Raw genomic sequence first — 20574 nt, forward strand, 5'->3', positions numbered from 1 at the left:
GAATCTGAAGGCTTCTGTTCGCAGGAAAGCCACATGCCCTTACATGACTAAATGCCTATATTTATTTACTTTTAAAAATTAAAAGTGCCTGAAAAAGAATCTGATGAGAAATGATGAAAGTTACAGAAACTCATGGGGAAAAAATGTATTTGGAGACTCAAGATGGTCTTGATTTTGCTCTGAGAATTTTCCAGAGTTTTATATGTATGTACGTATTAGGGCTCAAGAACGGATGACTCTGAACAGCCCTGGCTCAATAGGCTGCGTGGGACTTCCTGGATTTGGAAACTCTATGGGGAAGACAGCACGACTTTACAGGATTTGTGATAAAAGCGAGCTCTTTTCTTTTCTAGGTGGTGCAGTGATGCTGCTGGTTTATGAATATACCTATTCGTGGCTTCAGGAGAACTGGTGATTGCCTATGAAGTGTTTTTACCCCTTGAGATAATTCGCATCTGCTATATAGCACTTTGAGAATATCGATCAGCTAATCGGATACAATTACAAATTATAATTATACAACAATTATATACAATTATGAAGGGGAAAACAATTTAAGAACAAAACCTAATTTGATACTTGAAAAATTACCTCTACATAATTTGAGACTCTAGTTATGGCTATATCCATAAAATTATAAGAAGAAAAATAATATAAAGCAATAAGGTATGTAGACTGAATATAGAAAAATAGCATAGAAATCAGATGTATTTCATAAAAGCCATGTAAATTTTGTGACCTATGTTTAACCTACGTCACTACACAATGAAAGTCCATTGTTTGATTAATTATTTTTTCCCAAGAGGCCAAGAAATGCTTAAAGTAAAAACAAACAAACAAAAAAAGGCCAAAATTAAAAGTTCTGATAAGAATTAAACTCTTCCATAAATAATATTTAAAAGTTACAGTGAAAATATTTTTGAAGTGCACTGAAATGGCCTTTTAAAAATATTGACTTTTATGTTAAAATATAAATCTTGGTTGTTTTTAGTAATAATACACATCTCAGCTATACTTTTAAAAATCTACTTTATATTTTACAATGTTGTTTAAAGCAGGTCACACTTTAAAATCTAGATATTTGAAGTCTCTTACGACAAATAGAAAACATGAAGTTACATGAAACTACTTTCCTTCACATCATTCCCTTTGAAAACCAGTTTTGTTGCTGAAATACGCTCATGTTAAGTCACACATTGGAACCGCTCTTTGGGCCCATTTGTGCTGTCTGCATTTGCATCCAAATGCCTTTGTTAAGAACTCTTACTATGCCATCCTTAAAAAGGACGTTTAAAGTAGAAGTACATTTCCAGGTTATTAGTTAGAAGTAACAGCTTCAGGCATGAAGTCTATTTGCAATGTTAAGATATGTATTATTCCGGAAAAATAACGTTTCAAAATAGAAGCACATTCTTAGCATTTCCAAAGATTCCTGCTTTAACGCATGCTTCAAAAAATATCTTCTTGGCCTTGATATAACCACAGAATTTTATATCTGCATCCTTAAATGATGCTACTTCAGTAGCTAAAAATCACCAAAAATATCTGCATTCACTACGACTATGGGATATTTCTGCCATGAGGCTATGTCACGAAAGCATTTTGAAAATAAAAAATAAAAGATAACATGGTAATTATTACTTTTTATTAACTTAGAGCATTTGAAGTATAAAAATAAAGGCTTTTTGACATACTGTATATACATACACAGCCTTCGGTTGTACATCCTTTCCAGCTTGTCTTTTTTTTAATTTATAGTTCAGCCCAATATTCAAAAGAGTGTCATTGAAAGTAGGAAAAAACAAGAGAAATGAGAATGTGTCTATTGTACAACTGCATTCTGTCCTCGCAGGTAGTACCTTGTAAGTAATTCTTTCTCTCCTGGGAGAGAGGCCATGGAATTGAATCTTTCACCTCTCCGTGTGGATGGGATGCAAGAGAATCTCTGAAGAATGCACTTGCCAGTTAAAAAATACTTTTACCCCCTAAGAAACAGAGGAAATATGTTGACATTAATCAATAATAATAATATTTAAAAGTCCAACAATCTCAACCTTGTATCCCACCCCATTTTCTTTCTCTTATTTTTAAAAGTAGCTTTAAACCATAATTGCTCTGTATAGCAAATTGTATTTGCGGTTTCTGTTGCTTTTTAAAATTTAGTTCATGTGAATTCACTGTTACTAAGAAAAGACCTAGAGGGGAAAAAAGAAAAGAAAACAAGAAGACTTTGATATCATTAATATTAGATTTTTAAAACACACAGAACCAGAAAAAATTATAAATAGCATAACAAGAGATTTCTTAATTTAGATAAAGAAAATAACATTTAGTTATGTTTCCATACAAACAATTGATGGTTTTTTAAAGACTACTAATAGCCACCTAAACACATCTGATAAGGAATAATCCTGTGCCTTATGTCCCTTTTTCTGGACAGCAGGAGAGTCCCTTATGGTATGGTTTTAAAGTCTCCACCGAGATATCGATTGGCATTTTTGTTTCATTCGGTTTATAGTCTATTTTCTCACCAGACTAGGAACTCCAGATGTCAACAGGAGTTTCACAAGATCAAAGGAAGACTATGGCCCTGAGAGTTCATCTGCTCCTTCTGCTTATTCTTCTCCTGAAGTTATAATCCTCTGTTTGTAGCACTGAATTTCGGTTGCTTTAGAAATAAGTGCAGTTCAAAGCTCTCCGTAAGGTATCTGCTGCTTGAAGAAAGCAGCTCCTCGGACATAACTTGTAGGTCAGAAATCTGCTTACTGTTTACATCCTAGTGATTTGAAAACCTAGCTAACCTAGCCATCTGAGGTTTAAATGAAGCCATGAAACCAATGTGAGGGAACTGGATTGTCGGGTGGGCTGTGCACAGCACAGATAGGACGATGTCAAAATCACCCAACGAATGCGTCTTTACCACCCATATCCAGTGATGTGCCCTTTTAGTTATTGCACAGAATACCGAAGACTTGCAATATATTAATTTTTCCGATAGATGGATTGTACCAATGTTTTAAAAATGTATTTTAAGCCTATATTGCCAAACAGGATGAACTTTCTAAACAGAAGAGATAAAAACTGTAGAATTTTGCCCAAGAAAATCAGTTGTTTTAAAATACAACACCTAATCGCACGCGCACACACACATATACCCCGCAGCTCTATTACTAACATTAAAGTTGGTCTAGAAAGATCTATCAGTTAAACTGTGTCCTGTAACTCCAGAAATGAATAAAGGGAAATTTTAAACATTAAATAGGATTTGTATTTCTAATACCACCACCAGTTTACCTACATGTGTAACATGCTTCTGTACAACAATGTAAACTTCACAGCAAGCCGTTTTTACATTCATTAGAGCAGAATTTTCCATTTTCTTTAAATTACAACATCATTTTGGGCTGAGATTGCTGAACACACAGGTAAGCCAACAATAACAGTACAATTTAGTTTCACAGTGGTTTTCTTAACATAAAGTTCATTTTAAGTGTCTTTGCAAAGCGTTTCACATTAAACGTAAGTTTCTAAGTGACTTCCCTTAGAGCCTTCTTGTTCAGATATTTTCCACCCTCTTGTCTCTGCGTGTTTGGCGTGTCTGCTGTTGGACTAGGTAGGGTACAGAATGGGAAACTGGCTTGTTGAGGCTGTTTTTTGAATCCTCTGCTGTAGAAAGAAAACGTCCTTCATGAGATGTGGAAGCCTTCACTGCACACACAGAATTTATGGCAAGTCCAGGTCCAGGAGCCTGAGCAGCCCACCACCAGACAGAGACAAAGACGCTGCCAGAAAGTCACCTTTGCAGAAAGAAAGAAAAAATAGAGAGGGCTGGGGGAGGGGGACATCCCATGGAATGAAAACACAAATGCACCATCCAGAGTCCATATTTACAAACTAATAGCAAATATAAACATTGTCATATTTGGAGCTGAGTCAGAACACCGGGAGAAGCGAAATTCAGATATTGCTTATGTTATACATATATTCTCCAACAACGTAGGTCACCTCTTAAAAAGAAACAAAGAATCACTCAAACAAATCAATTATTGATTGGTTTCCGAATGATGAATTAAGGCTTATTTGGTCACCTTGTTTGATTAGAGGGTGTAGCATAACTTTATTCTATATGTATTTTCCTTTATTGATTTTGCAAAATCTCAACAATTGCACATTTCAAAAGGTTAGGTTGATTTAGAATAAATATACACATGTGGTTTTACCAGAGACTAGTTTAAAAAGTTCCTTAAGCCCTTTGAGGGGTGCAGGTTTCGTCACTACATTAGAACAGTATGTGGGCAGCACAATGTCTCATTCAGTCCTTAACATTGCTTTTGTTTTCAAATTCTAATGTCCTGTCAGGTTTTCTGTGAGAGAGAAGTCATGGCAAGAAATAATTAAGTGTCATCAGCACAAAGGACGTGAGTCCATACAGCCAGCTCTCCAGGCAGAAGGGTTGGAGGGCAGGAGGGGGAGGGCGTGCAGCGGGGGCAGCTGGGTGAGGCTGTTGCGGACGGAATCTCCCATCAGAGAGCAGAGGCGGTGACAGAGTGACTACCTTCTCTGGCTGCCTGCATCCCCTTGAACGCCAGCGATGCGGGAATGTCACAGTTGTGGGGGGAAAGTGGGGTGCCACTGGCATGTTGCCACCCGTGTCCAGCAACATAACCAGAAGGAGCCGCGCTGTAGGTCATGTAAGGTGACACTTGGGCCGGGGTCGGGTAAGGAGCCATGGAGGACGCTGACACGAAACTGCTCACAGCCGGGAGGCCATTTGGTGCCTAAGAGGACCAGGAAAAGAGAGGAGGTGAAAATAAGCACATTACAGCAGTTATAGAAGTCCTAGAAGCAGACTGTGAGTTTTGAGTAGTAGCAGCTAACAATATTCTGCCTCTACTTTCTACTTTTTAGTTTTTTTAGATTTGACCGTAAGTATATTCTAAATGCATTCACAATCTTGCTACTTAAACAAACACGATGCCAAAAGACAAGATATCATTCTTTGCACAAAGGTTTTGATGAGGCTATGACCAGAAAAGTCACAGTATTTGCTTTGCTATTCGGAACTATAGGAAGGCAATGCAGGGTGAGGAAAGAATTAGCAGTGATTAAATAGTGTTGGAATCTGTTCTGCAATCCATATGCCTTTGTCAGTCTTCCCCATACCTCGGTTTTGTTTGGCTTTTTGTTGAGACGTCTGTGTAGGGCCTGCTTGGTGCAGCTTTCATTTCCAGTAAAAATGGGCACAGAGCGTGGGCTGTCAGTTTGGAAACTCAAAATGAGCACAACCTTCATTAAATAAAACACGTTTGGTATTTTAAATTGTCATGTTGTAAATGCTCACTGGACAAAGGACAGGCAAAATCAGGCCGTTTGTCTTTTTAGGGTTTTTAAGTGAACATTGTGGGTATTTTTTTTCCAGACCTATTCTATCAAAAAAGAAACTGGTGATTCAACTATTAAAAAAAAAAAAAATCTGCATATGTGTGGTTTTGAATTTGGAAAATTTGCTTGCAAAGTTTTAGGGCCCTGTGATGTGAATTTTTAAAAGCCACATGGACGAATCTCTTGAAATGAATTTAAATGTAAAATCCCAGTTTGCAAACAAAATGCAGCAGCTCTCGCAGGCGGAGTGCTGTCCGCCTAGAAACAGCACTCTTCTTGGCGGCCGGTTATTGTTGGTATCGTTACTACTAACAACACGAAAAACACCCTCATCTCTAATCTGATTCTGGCACGAACACTCAGCATCCTTGTTCAAGTAACTTAAATTCTCCCCCCCCCCTCAATTTCGACAGTATTTAAAAGTAAAGGGTACATCCTTTTTCCTGGTAGTGATGTGAGTAAATTTACATAGCAACATATTTCCTAGTGGAAGTAAAAATGCAAATAATAGATCTATTATTAGTAAAACTGATTTAATCCTTAGAGGTAAGTAAAGCAGGCCTATGTTAACTAGATGCTTTTTCCAATTCAATTACAACATAGAAATTATTTTCTAATTTAATCCATTTGGTCATTATTCTCACTTGCACATCTCTGAGACTGCAGTGATGGGGTCTCAAAATGACCTTCTCCATTTAGAGTAATATTTGGAGTGGGAAATACACATGGCTGCGACTGAACACTGCTCATGAATTGCTGACAAAATAAGAATAAAAGCAGAGGGGTTGAGCCTTGTGCCCTTGGTCTGTGAGGGCACGTTCCCCTGGTCCCTTTGCCAGAGTGCCTGTTCTGTGAAAGATGGGGACGGGGAACACGTGTCCTGGCACCGAGAAACATGCATCATATTTCATCAGATAATGAGGACTGGACTGTGTTGTACTATCGAGCTTATAATAATTATAAGATTATACATAAGGACTACAACACAATGTTGAAGTAAAATTAAAATGTATTACAAGGGTCCCAAAGGGCGATACTATATTTTTAAAGAAACAAACCCCTGCACATCATTATCTAACATAAATGAAACCTTATTTTCTTTTCATACGCAATAATGCAGATGGAGGAATTCAGCCATTTACCCTAGTGCAATTGGCCAGTCAGTGGCCATGTGTTAAAAGAAGTTATCGCCCTTGTCCGCTGCAGGATCTTCTGTAGCAAATATTTTTCTGCTTTTGCTGGACAATTAAAAGACAGACACAGTTTAATCTGAAACTGGAGTACCTTTTGAGATAACAAAAAGGATTCTTTCTTCTTGTAGATTCCCATTGCTATATCCTCATTTTGTTTAAGTTCTAAAAAAAATCTTTTTTCCTTCTTTCTGAGAATGGCTCGAAGGAGGCACTGTAAGGCTCTCGGCAGATGAGTATGAAGATAGCGAGCTATCAGATTGCAGAAGAAATCTAGCATTGCATCAAGATTATAGTTCCAATCATGTTTATTTAGGATTTTTCCCAACAACCTATGAGAAATTAGTCTGGAAAGGAACCATGCCAGTTCAGTTGTGGGAAGATGTTTGTGTCTGCATTCGGCCTCTTCCTTTCCAGCATTAATTAATACTTTGTACTACTGATGCCAAGGTGACGAAGAGTCGTAAAATAAGAATGTTCAGATTAAAATGTTAAGGTCATAATGATTACTTTCAAAATAAGGAAAACCTTTTCTCAACATGTTACAAAGACATAAGGTTAGACTATTGAATATCATACATGACAGAAACAACATTCTAGTTACCAGGGCAGGGGAGCGGGGGGGTGGGGGGGGGGTGGGGAATCTGTTGATGAGATCTCTTTGTCATCACAGCTAACTTGTTTCCATCCCTTCTTTTAACCTTTGTATTTTTCTATTATCCAAATGACAGTTCTCTCTGAAGTACTTGCTTTTTTATCTTCCCTTCCTTCCCCTTACCCCCTTCTTTTGGAACAATTGCCCCTTTTATTTGGGGCTCAACTATTTTGTTGCAATGTCTACAGTCCCCGTACAATCTTTTTGCCCAGAATCGCTCCCCCTGAGAAACCAGGCTGGATTACGTTCTCATCTTAGACAGCGTTCCTGGGACTCAGAGGGAGGCACACCGCTGGATTCAGGCCTGCCTTACCTTCAGGTACCCTACTTATTCTATGACTACGTGTGCTTGTCAAGTGTGCAAACTCTGCTAATTTTTCCATATTCGTCCAATTTCTCACACTGAAGGCACCCAACTTGCTTTTATGTTATTATTCTTATTAATATAAATATTTCAAAGTTCTCTAAAATCTGCACAGAAAGTAATTTTAGTGATTTAGCATCCTCTGTATTGCAGAAATGAAGGGTAGGGAGGGAAGCTGGAAGAAGTTTGATGTCCACAAAAAGGCAAGGGGAGGCTAAAATGTTTGCTTAAAAAAAAAAAATCTTTAAACAGTATAAAAACAGCTCTAAACTTTCCCTCAGGTTAAATTATGGCCCAGATTTGGAATGAAAAGTTTTCATCTTCTTTTTACTTTTAAAGTTCAGATTTAGAAATTTAGGGAGAAAATGGCATTAAGCAAGATGAGAGAATAAACACGCTTTAATATGTACCTGCCACCTTCACTATTCTTTCTAGTGACTCAATAAACACATCAATTTTCTCACTATTAATTTTGAAATATGGCATTAGTAAAAGATATAAATCTCCACGGGATAAAGTAATTGTCATTTCTGAAGCAATCACTAAAAGCGTAAAATGTCCCACCGCAAAGGACAGCAACTACAGGTAGCACTGATGTGTTCATTCTCTCAGGTAAAGGAGCACATGACTTTAACTCCCCCATCTGTTTAATGTTTTCGGTGAAGGGCATGTAGTTAATCTGAAAAGCTAGTTGGGCTGAGTAGAGACTACCAAATGTACACCATAAATATAGAGGGAGCAAACATGCTAAATTACTCTATTTAATTGGATTGTAAATATGATTTATAAATCAACCAACATATGGGATCCCTGGGGAAGAGTAAACTAATTTTCCAAATGAAACCCCAGCAATGGGCATGTAATGGAAATCTCATATTTGAAAATGACTTTACCTAAAGATTCCATAAATAAGACCTCAATGCATCCACCCCTTTTTATATGGAGATCTTCCTTGAAAGCAATGAGAAAATCCTTTCCTCCAAAGAATTCTGCAAGGGTCTTCCCTGAATAAGGGACTAATTTTGAGAATGAGATTTACTACTACAAAGTAAAATAGGCCAAACTACATATCCTGGAAAAAGTAAGTCAATTACTTTGTTGAATGTTTTTAGGAAAAGACAGATTTTATCCCAGTGACATTAAAGGAAATTGTCCAGAAAAAATATATATAAGATGCAATGTAGTTCAGTTAAAGTTGTCACAAGAATGAATGAAAAGTATGAGTTTTCATTTATTTGTTCTAAAAGGTTAGAAATATAGATTTGCCAGGTCTTGAGAATATGTTTTTAAATGAATATGTTGAGAAGCTGTATTGGCAGAGAGCTAGATTATAAACAGTTTGAGGACAGGGACTTGCCTTAATCATCTCATGTCCTCACAAAACAGGACACATTGTAGGAATTTCATAATCGTTTGTGTACTTCAGTTAGGGCACCTTTTTGAAAGCAAAACACATGATACTTTTGCTTAAAAAAAAGTGGGCATCCTTTATCACAGAACAAGTATTACACTTTACATAAGCAAAATGAATAAAGCTGTTGAAAAAAGTAAATAAAACTTCCAACCTAGCCATTTCATTATTTGATTGATGGTTGGTCCATTTATTCCCACCTCCGAGAAAATGGAATGCATTAGCACCCTAACACTAATGGCCACCAAAAAAAAACCCCAAAAACAAAAACAAAAAAGCTGGTATGACAACTGTCTGGCAATTAGAGGTTATAGACTATTATTCTTCAAATTCTGGGAATTGTCTACTCAACAAGTATTTTCACTCTTGAAGAAAATAGAAATAGTAGTGCCAAATTCTCTACCCACAATCTTTCATCCACTCATCAGTTCCACCTGGCCCTCCCCTTATGATAAAATGAGTTTACCTTGGCTTTATAATGAAGTAGATTTAGCCACAAACAGAGATGTGCTTCACCTAGAATTTCAACCTCAATATACATCATAAACAAGAAAGTAGTTCAGATCTGAACATAAACAAGATTTTCTCTCATTTTATGGTGAAATCATATTTCTGTCTGTCATTCTAAACTTCTTAGTTCATTATGCAATGACTTAGCAAAACAAACCCGATAAAATGAAATGACAGTTGTAAATATGGTATCAACATTCATTCAAAAGGATCTTAATTATGCTTAGTTATCCCCTTGCAGGTCTAAATGTCTCTAGGTAATGCAAAGCTACTATTTAAGGTTTTTTCCTAAGTTTTATGTTTCCAAATGTTATTAAAATAGATGTAGTCTTAAGTTTTTTTAATTTTTTGCATTTAATATGACACATTATACTGATACATAATCATTAATTTTGTTATACTAATAGTTAAAAGCTAAGCAGGTCAAGCAATGTTTTATATAATAGATAACATTATGAATTTCAAAGACTTTCTATTGGCATTTGCCTAAAACTGCAGTCTCCCTACAAAATAATAAGTTACTTAACACAAAATTAACTTTATTTGATATAAGAAAAACCCAGTGCAAATTAACATATATATTTTCATAAGAGTACTATGTCTATAAGGACCACCAGTTTTTTAAATAATATACTAATAAATTATATTCAATATTCTGAACTACTATCATTATTTCAGATTAATTTATGTCTTGAATTCAAATATTTTCACACCTCTGAACTTTTTCTTAGGTTCAAGTATTTATAGACTCTTCTTAATTTCTGGCATCTCAGTTTGTAACTAATATTGTATTGAACTTGCTGCCTGAGTTAAATACATGCTACCCCAAAATGAAGATACTCAAATCTTACAAATCTACCATTCAGATACTTTAAAGTACCAGAAATGCAATATATTTTTCTGAGAAAGTATGCCCAATTGTAGAATATTTTTTCAAAATCTATAAAACTGTTTATAAACTGTTTAAATAAAATGAGGCATCGATTCACTAAGTATCATATAGAAAGAATAGCTATTTCCAGCCCATTATTCTTTATATACCTTTGCCATTCAATTGCATTCAATAGAGGTTTTATGATTCCAACAGAAGAAAACCAGCCATTGAGAACCAGAGAACATTGTTATCATTCAGAATAACATGAGATTAAAGAGTCCTAACCTAATACATAATGTGGGTGGGAAAAAAACCCCAAAATAGATAAATACTATTTTTCTCCTGTCCTCAGCGGTAGACAATATAAATTGTAGTGTAATATTAATGTGGAAGACAAATTTGAATATTCTAACCTAATATTTTGAAAACGAAAGCTAGGTGTGTGTGTGTAACAAATGTGCATAAGGTTCTAATTATCAGGAATCGGGCATCTTTCTTTGCAGTTTTAACTGAAAATGGAAGCTGGATTACCTACAGTCAGTTGTCAATTCAGCCTCTTAGGTAATTTTACAGGTGTCTTCTGGGAATAGATTATGTTCTAAATCCTATAACTCTGAATTCTCAATTTCCTCCTTTATACACTAAAATAAAATTGGGATCACATAATATTGCGCTATTTAATAACAGCCATAAATGCCCTGAAAGTATTCTGGCAAAAATTTTCAGAATATTTTTTACCCAAGACTTTCAAATTTTGTTCAAATACAAAGATTATATACACACATATAGCAAATATGTATCTAAAACACCCCTTGCCTCTTTGCATGTTTACAAACAAATATTAATGTATAATTTTACTGTCAAGGAAATCAATGTCTAAATTCTAAAATTGCTAGGTATGCCTCTATTGAGGATATTTGAATTCCAGTGAATTAATTACTTAATTGTAGCTAGGTGTACTTCTTTAACTTTTGCTTTAAACCGTGCTACTTTTCAAAATGTATAATAAATTAGTTTAAAATAAAATAATAAATTCCAAAATTGCTCATAAAATGACAGTCTAAATTTATGTGACTGCTTAGCACACCTTCAGCATTAAGCACTATTTTGATAATTATAATAAAGTAACTGCTGATTTAATTGTCCATTGAAACTTTTCAGGTTTTGAAATTTTACGTCATTTGAATTATCTTACTACATGGCAATGCAGAAGATTAGTATGTTTCAATTAAGAACTTTTCAAATGTAAGTTTGATATGAATATCTTTTCTGGAAAAAAATTTAACGTATTCTCTTAGAACAATATTTGGCCACTTATTTCTTTCAGTTACTTGCTTTTATAAATCTAATAGTTTAGTGATTTAATATTCAGTGTATTAAATGTAATCACTTTTCAATGTTTGGAATTACAGAACAGAGCATTTGAAATTGTTCTATTTTTCTTTTTTTAAAGTATGTTTAGTTTGAAGTGTATGTACAAATTAACCATTTCTAAACAAGTTTAAATACTAGCTCTATAATTCAAAACAGTAGAAATAATCATAAGGATTTTTGTATTATGGAAATAACCATAAAGGTTTTTGGATTATCAAACATATGTGGAAATTAGAGACTATTTTTTAAACTATTCTTCACAATGTTATTCTAAGAAATGATGACCTAATAAAAATTACTGAGCACCTGTTAAATGCTTTCTACTACATGCACTGCTATTATTTGTAACAAAATACCTTGTCACTTTTTGACTATGAGTCCTCTGAACAAAGTATATTCTGATTTTTTTTAATTGCTTGTTTTTAAGAGACAATCTCTAACCACCATTTATAGCCACAGGTAATATTTAATGAATGCTTTCTGTGCCATAAGTTTGCATTATCTCACTGAATCTTCACGACATCTCCTCAGGTTGTAAGTATTATTCCCCTGCTTTAACGATGGAGAAAAGAAGGCTCTAAAAGGTTAAGCGACTTGCATAAGTGGTGGTGGTACCAGAAGACCAGACTTCCTAACCATTGTACATGCTGCCTCTTCTTTACGAATGACGGGCCCTTTTGTAAAAGAAAATGACACACTTTCTTAGAATTTCTCATTGGCGTTCCTTACAGTAGGAATAGACTCAGGAATAGGACTCTCCTTCCTTGCTGCTATTTTCTGTGATATTTATCACGGGACAGCTATTAATATGTAGCTGACTCTACTTTAACAAAATAAGGGAGAGAAGAGGAAGTGAAAATGGGTTTGTTAGAGAAAATAACAACTAACTTTTTCTCTCCAGCAAATGAAAGTGACAAGTTCCATTCTACGTAAAAGCTGGGTTTTACAGATAAGAAAACATGGAAAGTATTAAGACTTCAAAAGAATGAAATGAAAACTGGATATTTTGAGGCTTTGGAATTGGAGTTTGATATTAAGAAATTGCAAACCTACCCAGCTCTGCTCATCTGCTGAAGAAACCTTATGTTGCTTTAAGTTTTTGTTTGGTAGGGGTTTGCTAAAGGTTTGTTTGTTGTTGTTTTTTCTTTTGTTTTGTTTTTTTGGTTTTTGTTTGGAGAGAGAGAGCGAGTTTGGGTTTTGAACTCCTGATTCTAGCGTGGTGATGCATTTAGACTCAAAACTCTGGGGCTTTTATTGTTGTGGTTGCTTGATCTTTCTCAGAAAAAAAAAGGAAAAAAAGGAACACGGATGGCTTAATTTTTCTTTAGTAGCGTCGGGGGAGGGACAGAGGTAAAAAAAATTAAACGGTCCACAGCCAGTCCGTATAATTTGAGGTTTTCTCACTAAACTCCCTTGGGAGATTCCGACGTGACCTTTAATCGGGAAATGGTAACTTTATTAAGATTATCTGGTTGCCCTCTTCCCGCTACCACAGGGCAAGCCACGCTAGTTTGTCCTCCGGGGGCCGTGGTGTGCGCCGCGCCCGAGCGTGAGGCCCCCTCGGTTTCCGAGCCGAGACCTCCCACGTGCGCTCCACGGGCGGGCGTGGGGGACACTTGCCCGGCAGCCCCTCGGAAGCGCCCCCCTGGCCTCTCTGGGCAACCCTGGCCCCCAGGTGACCGGCGGAAAGGCTCCGAAACGGGCCCGGAGGCACTTCCAGGCCTCCAGGCCCCTGGCGGGGATGGACGCCTCGACTGCACCCACGAAGGAAGGGGGAGTCTTCCCCGCAGTCCCCCCCCCCCAGTCCACCCGGGACCAGGCTCGTGCAGCGGCCTGCAGACGGCCTCGGCTTCCCCTCCGCCGAGGTCAGGAGGGGGCCGGGGTCCTCCCTCGCCCGAACTCGGCCGCCCCTCGCCTGCTCACCTGACCGTACTTGGCTTCTTGCTCCAACGCTCCCTTCTCCAGCCCATTCACCGCGTGCGGGGCCGCGGCGGGGAAGTTGTTTCGTCCCAGGCTGCTCCACTCCTCCACCTTGGGGCTGTGGTAGGGGGAGCTGTCGCTCACTCCTGGGGAGGAGAAGACCTCAGGCTGGTGGCCCAAAACACGTGCCCCCTCCTGACACCCGACCCGAACCTGCGACCCGCGACCGGCGAGCACGAGGGCTCCGACCTCCCTCGGCCCCCTGCCCTCGGCCTCCCGGGGGTGCCGGGCCTAGGCGCCGCCTCTCCGGCTTGCAGCCCAGGGCCCGGCGCAGTTGCCTGCCTCGGAGTAGGCCTCTCCCAGATCTCTCACCCACGCCTTCGGGAAGATATTTTTTTTCAACCGGTCTTTGATTTTCCCTGGCTTCCCCCAGAGAAACCAGTGGAAGGAACCTGAGAGATTTGCCAAAATGTTTCCAAATCGGGGGAAAAACCCCGTGAAGCTGGTCGTACAGCTCTCCCCGATCCTAACCCAGCGTGGACTGGGGGTCGACAACAATCTGGGAATGGAAGGCACTGGAAAGGGAGAGAGGGACGTCCTGGCCTAACCGCCTCCGTGCTGGGGCGCAGACGCGTCCAGGTAAGTGCTCTCTATAGCAGGGACCTGGTAGTTCTGTCAACAGATGGAACAAAAGGCCTGCGGAGTTCTTTGCAAACAGAACGAAGTGCTGCCTACAGTCCACATGCAAAATGTCTGTGCATAGGTTTTTCCCTTGTGCGTGACCAGCCTCGATGCCCTTTCTCTCTACGTGAAATACCAGGGCATGTGCATATGACTCAGAAAATAAGCGTTGCAATTGCCGTTGTCAACGCCATGCGTGTCATTTTCGTGGTGATTTTTGTGATATAAAGGGTAAGAAAATGAAAGTAGAATGAAATGTTGGTTAAAGAAATAAAGCCCCCAGTTATCCTTTATGTTCTTAATAGAGATGCAAAGTAAATTATGTGTTGTAAACTGCTTAGCATGACACCTAAGGGTGTGCATATTGAATCCTGGGCATCGTTAGCTGGCCAAGTGCAATTTTAAACAGAAGATGTTTGAAGACTATGAGCAGTGTGTTCTGTCTTTGGGACCTATGGGTGGAGGACCAAAGTTTGACAAAGCCACTACAACTTGATTTTAAATACTTCCATCTGACACAGTGCTCGGAAGTTTTGTAGAAATGGTCCGTTTTTGAAACAATCTTTTTATATTCACGGATTTGCCAGAAAACAGGTTATTTATAGCTGGCATCCAGAATCAACAACATCTAGAATGAAGGGTCACTACTCTCAACAATCCAATACTTTTCCAACTGACATTTGGTCTGATTGTAGGATCCCTAGAGAAGCAAAGTTTTCTTTGCAACTCTGTCAGTCTTCTTTCACTGTTCCTCCCCCTCTCCGAAGAATTAGATTGTGTTCCAATTTGCACCAGGAAACTGTATTTTGGCCCTGAACTGCCAGTCTGTCTTTGCCTTCCCAGACAAAAGGCAACCGGTGGGCACAAGCCCGAAGTTATCTTAAGAAATTGAGATCCCCCCATGAGCCCCCATTTCTGCTGATCTCACACTTTCCCATGAACAGGGGCTTCCTTTAAATGTCAGTGAGGTCAGTTTATCCTATAAATCAAGGGCAAACTCTCCAAATAAAGCTCCAAACCAGCTCCGAGTAAGACTAAACTGAACTCCTAGAAGGATCTTGTAAACTCACAGTCAGGGAACAAGAAGATGAGAAATTGGGGCTCTGATTTAATTATTTAAAAGATAATTATGCCAATGTGGTGGTAAATAAGAAAGGCAGGAAATAATTAAAGGAACTATTTCCTCCACCACCCCTTCCTATTTAATTTTTCCTGCACACATTTTAAACTTTTGGCTGAAAAATTAAGAACGTAGGCTGTTTATCTCCGCAATATTTAAATTCTGCGTCTGGGGTATTCTGACTTTTTTTTCTCCCTACCGAGAAAGAAATTTATGCCATTTGTTTTGTTTTGCTTTGTTTTAACAACGCAGTAAAAGAAAACAAACCCGGGGCTCTTGAGGAAGCCCGAGGGAACAGAAGGGCTCCGGGAATCGCTCTTATCAAGCAGAAAAGACACTTCGAGCACTGCAAGGTCAAGGGTGAGACAGGAAAGGAACTGTGGGGTGGCACCGTGGAAAACGTGCAGGCACTAGATGCCCACTTGCAGTTCCGGGGACCCAGGGCCCCTGAAAGGAAGCGGCAGGAGCGGAGAAACAGAGACGGACAGAAGACAGGACAGCAGGGAATCCCCGTGCAGTTTGTCACCATCGCAGCGCTGGTTGGTGGCACTCTCTAAGACGTATATAGTGAAGTCTGTGCAGCCGAGAGAGAGAGAGAGAGAGAGAGAGAGAGAGAGAGAGAGAGAGAGAGAGAGAAATGTCGCAGAAACTTGTCCCAGAATGAGCAGTGCAGTAAGTAACACGCAAGTTGCTCGTAGTAACTTTCGGACCTCCGTTTCCGAGGAAAATGAAGTGAAGCATAAGAATGAAACCAATTAGCTGACATTTGAACTTCCTGCCTGAGCAAATTTGGTCTGATTGCTAGAATCCTCAAGAAGAATACTGCATTTTCCACAGGGTGCCCCACGCCTCGCGGCCGCATCTGATCCCCACACAGGCTGCCTGCAGCCGGCAGCCCAATGCCGGCTCTGATCTCTCGGGCTGCGCCCCAAGTCCGGCCCCGGCTGCGCTCCCCAAGTGAGCGAGCAGGTCTGAGGCTGCGGCGGCGGGAGAGGCGGGGGAGGGTGGAAAATGCGAACCATGTGTTGGGGATGGGGGGAAGTTATGGGTCTGGTAGTTTGAGATGAGGCAGGAGACTGTGTGTGGCAAGGAAACCGAGGGCATGAATTTCAAGTTAATGAGATCAGGACACCCCCTGGGAAGACTCCTTACATTTCCAAAGGAAAAAGCCCCAGGTGGTGGGGTAGGCGCTGGCGGAGGCCCCAAACACTGAGACCCCAGCGAGGGTGTGGAGGAAGGCTCTGCCCATCCTCACAGCGGCCCTTGAGCCCTTACCTTGGTCGGTGATGGAGCGAATGCCCAGGATGTCGGTGACGGAGTGGGAGGACGGCCAGGTGCGCGGCATGGCCACCGAGCCGGGGATGGCGGGCACCCCGGGTGGGGTGGGCACCTTAGCGGCGGCCGCCGTGATGGGGCTGGGGTAGGAGTAGATGTGGTTATAGGGCAGTGCCGGCTGCGGTGCAGGCTGGTGCTGTTTGTATGAGTCGTAATGGCCCTGTTGCGCCAAGTTGCCGATCTTGTTACGCAGGATGCGGCTGATGGAGCTCACCGAGGGCACGTTGTACTTGTCACACACGCCGTCCGCCAGTAGGCGGTCCCGGATCTCCCAGGCGAAGATGCCGGGGTCCCTCTGCTTGTAGGTCCGGATGTGCTTCACTACAGTGGGGGTAGTGACCCGAGGCTTGCTGCCCCCGATGGCTCCAGGCAAGATCGAGCCTGTCTCGTTGTAGCGTGCCAGGATCTTGCTGACGCAGCCGTGAGAGACCCGTAGCTGGCGGCTGATGTCACACGGTCTGATGCCCAGTTGGGCCAGTTCCACGATGCGAAGCCGGATGGCGTTGGGCAGCGGCCTCCCGTTCACGAATACTCCTCCCAGCTGGTTCACCTCCCCAAAGGCTGGCTCTGCAGAGCAAACATAGGGCGCGCAAGGACGCGCACCCGCAGTTTGGGACAGTCGCCTGCCGCTCGGCCTCCGCGCGTGGCAGGGGGTGAGGCGGATGCAACCCCCGGGGACTAAGGGCCTGGGCTTTCCTCAAACCCTACGGTACCCGAGTTTTGAGGAATGGCCCCAAACCGCCGCGGTCGAATGAGACCCCCTCCCTCATTCCGGTGGTGCCTGCGGCCGCTAGAAACAAATAAAGTGGTGAGACGCAGGGCCGCTCCGAGTGTTCAGAGTCTCGGAATCAGTCGGGAAAATCGGTCTCTACGCCTGCAACGGGCTCCAACTCGCCTACTGGGCGCTAAAGTCCTTAGGCTGCTCCCCCTCGATCCTCAGCGCCCCGCCTTGGGGACCTGCGCAATTAGACAAGCTCTAGGGGAAGCTCGGGTTTTTTGTTATGTTTTTTCTGTTTTGTTTGCCAGTGTGCATGTATGTGAAGCAAAACTTGGTCTGCCACTGAGGCGGCGGGGCTTGCTATTGCCACCGCTCCCTTCTCTTAAAATCAGAAAATGGCATCAACAGCAACCCAGTAGCCAGCGTTTAGACTGAACTGCTGTGCGCCTCTGACCCTCAGCGTGTTCCTACAAGTTGTAGAGCAAAGTCAATAAGGAGAGTGTGAGCGCTCAGAGGTGCGCGCCCTCGCATTCTCTCTCCCTCCCTCTCTAGCTTACTCCCTCCCTCTCCGGCTCTGACAGCGTCCCCCGCAGCCACTCACCCATTGCTCCGAGCAGCACACCGACCGGGCCCCAGTTCCGAGCTCCCAGAAAGAAACTTTTCGCACGGCCTCAGTGGCCCAGCCTGTCGCTGCCCCAGACCGTGGGTGCCTCCGCTTCTTCCCGGGAGGAGGCGGCGAGAGTGCAAAAGGAAGGAGTAAAAGGAAGTCTGTGCCCCGTAGAAAGTGGCTTGAGTTCTGCATTTCAATCTAAGCAGCAACGTGGGCTGGGCTGAGCAGGGCGGGCGGCTCTGTCTATCACTCACCATGGACACGCCCCCCACAGAGGAGGGCCTGAGGGCAAGCTGCGTGGTGATTGGTGCGGGCCGGTGAGCGACAGCGCAGTCCGGGAAAGTCCTTCCGCTGTCTCTTCGTGCTTGCTCCGCACCTGGGTGACTCAATAAAATGGAAATTGGTGTTTGACACCTTCCGAGAAGCAACGCAAGTAGACTGCAAAATCAGGCTGATGAAAATGCTGAATAAGCAAATTAAAGCTTTTGGTCCCAATATGAGAGACTGGAAGAGAGAAGGGGCTGAGGAGACTTCTGGGGGCGGGGGGGGGGGGGGGGGGGGGAGGCTTAGGAAGGTCTTAGAATTGCTACCTCCCCCCAGGAGACGAAAGCGAAGGTGTGGGGAGGTGGGCCCATCTGACAGACTGGGACGTTTGGGGGAGACAAAGTCAGAGGAGGCCACCCTTACCACCAGAGGGAAACCTCTCCTTGGCCCCCACGCCACTAGCTCCACACCACCGTCTCTAGGGAAGGTTCATCCAGGAGCGCGGGGCCAAACTTCAGGCTCCAGACAGAGGCCGCGCGCGGCGCAGAGAACAGGACCACGCGTGGCTGAAGCGAGCGCACAGCCACCTCCGACTGATGCCTGTGCGCGGGGCGCTCAGGGGAGGCCCGAGCGCTGCTTCGCCCCGCCAAGGTGCCGGGCCACTGGTGCTCCCCGCAAACACTTGTCGTCCTCCCCCCGCCACAAAAACCACCGCAAAGGGGTTTTGTTTAAATATAAATGAGACTTTATCCCAGGAAGATGAACACCTGGTCTGCATGCGCATGTAATGCCCGCATCTTCGGTTTGCCTACCAGAGGCCCCCGTGTTTCCACTTTGTTCACCCTAAATCTGATCTAAAGTGTACAGTACTCTCTTGGGTGGCCAAAATTGTTCTCATTTTGAGTGTGAGTTTTGGAGAATGCTAATCAACATTTTAAAACAATACGGGAACATTGTTTTAAAATGAACTTTGCAGTCGTCCTGCTTCGGGTCTAGGAGACGCGTGTTTATTAACTGACAGCCTCTTCCAGGATTCGGGCTGATCCTCTCACAATCTCAAGGGATGTGTGTTCCTCTGGTCTGCGGAGAAGCTGACTGGGCCGAGATCCCGGGGAGGTAAGTGGCAAGGACCCAGCAGAAACTAACGATCAGCTGTGCTTTTTGAAGCAAACGGCTATCTTCAGGTCCTTACTCTTCTATGGTAGGCATTCTGTGTTCAAAGTCCCAGGTATGAAAGATTTAAAAGATAAAGGAAAGATTAATTTGAATACACTTAATTCTTTACAATTGGTTTCCCATAACTAGGAATACAGTACTTGAACGTATCTGCCTTTCCTCACCCCAACTGTTTCAAATCTCAAAGTTTGACTTGATAGGGATTTCACTGGTCCTGACCCCCAGTACCTGTCGAGTCACACTGACAAGCACTTTACAACGCAAAGGTCTTTTGGAATCCAAGCTTTTAGAAGCAGCAGCAGGAGCAGCTCCTTCTTGGGGCTGGGGTACAACTTAATTGAGACTGCAACATCTGAGGACAGCTTGTGATTCTGCCTTAGGCTTTTTGGTAGGAATAAACATGCTGGGCATCTTGATCAGGGATCCCTCTTCCCCCTCAGAAACCCGCAGCGAGTAGCAACCTACTGTGGGCGGACTCTGCTCAGCCCCAGCGCCCCCGGTGAAGCTTTGCGGACTCGGAGGGGCTGCAGTGTCAGCAAAAAGCTGTTCTGCCTTGGGGCTGGCAAGACCCAATGCCCCATGTAAGCTATGAGCTCTCTGTGGGGGGCTCTAGCTGGATCTACAGCACCAGCGCAGAATGGCCTAGAGACCCTTGCTCAGACTTCTGGCTAGGTGGACCGAACACACTCCCATTCCCTCATCAACTGCAGCTGCCTCATCTCCCGGCGTTCCTGAATGGACAGGTCCGCAGCTATCTGTCCATTTCCACCTGCTGGACTTGGCCGTGGCCTGGCACGTGGTCATAGCTGCGGCGACTCTCTGCTCTGTGGTAGCCCGACAAGGCCTCATCACACCTCGAGTAGGTGGGTTGGGGGGACAAAAAGGATGTACAGCGCGCCCAACGCAGCACATTCCCGACAGCGCAAGTAGAATCTTTGGAGTTTTGGAACGCTAAAGTACCCGGCAAGCCGAGACCGGGGCTCCTGGGGC

General features: G+C 42.5%; 2 protein-coding genes across 6 annotated transcripts in view; one reads left to right on the top strand and one right to left on the bottom strand.

Moving 5' to 3' along the window:
• Positions 1 to 1626, top strand: part of SLC25A21 (solute carrier family 25 member 21) — a 460856-nt gene extending 459230 nt beyond the window's left edge. For all 4 annotated transcript variants that reach the window (XM_045187980.2, XM_053929134.2, XM_045187975.3 and 1 more), the window contains one exon: positions 354 to 1626. In XM_045187980.2, the coding sequence (XP_045043915.1) occupies positions 354 to 415 (62 nt within the window). In that variant the 3' untranslated portion in view covers positions 416 to 1626. The remainder of the gene's footprint in view (positions 1 to 353) is intronic.
• On the bottom strand, positions 1624 to 18520 carry PAX9 (paired box 9). Of its 2 annotated transcripts, XM_045187972.2 has the most exons (5): positions 18399 to 18520; positions 18136 to 18252; positions 16757 to 17383; positions 13684 to 13826; positions 1624 to 4778 (listed from the first exon to the last, which is right to left on the bottom strand). In XM_045187972.2, the coding sequence occupies exons 2-5, from the start codon at positions 18137 to 18139 to the stop codon at positions 4524 to 4526; spliced, it is 1029 nt and encodes a 342-aa protein (XP_045043907.1). In that variant the 5' UTR covers positions 18140 to 18252; positions 18399 to 18520; the 3' UTR covers positions 1624 to 4523. The 2 variants fall into 2 exon arrangements, with proteins under 2 accessions (XP_045043907.1, XP_024407068.1); XM_024551300.3 differs by lacking the exon at positions 18399 to 18520 and having other exon boundaries at positions 18136 to 18392.
• Positions 18521 to 20574: the final 2054 nt, after the last annotated feature.

The sequence above is a fragment of the Desmodus rotundus genome, chromosome 7 (genome assembly GCF_022682495.2).
Source record: "Desmodus rotundus isolate HL8 chromosome 7, HLdesRot8A.1, whole genome shotgun sequence".
NCBI lineage: Eukaryota > Metazoa > Chordata > Mammalia > Chiroptera > Phyllostomidae > Desmodus > Desmodus rotundus.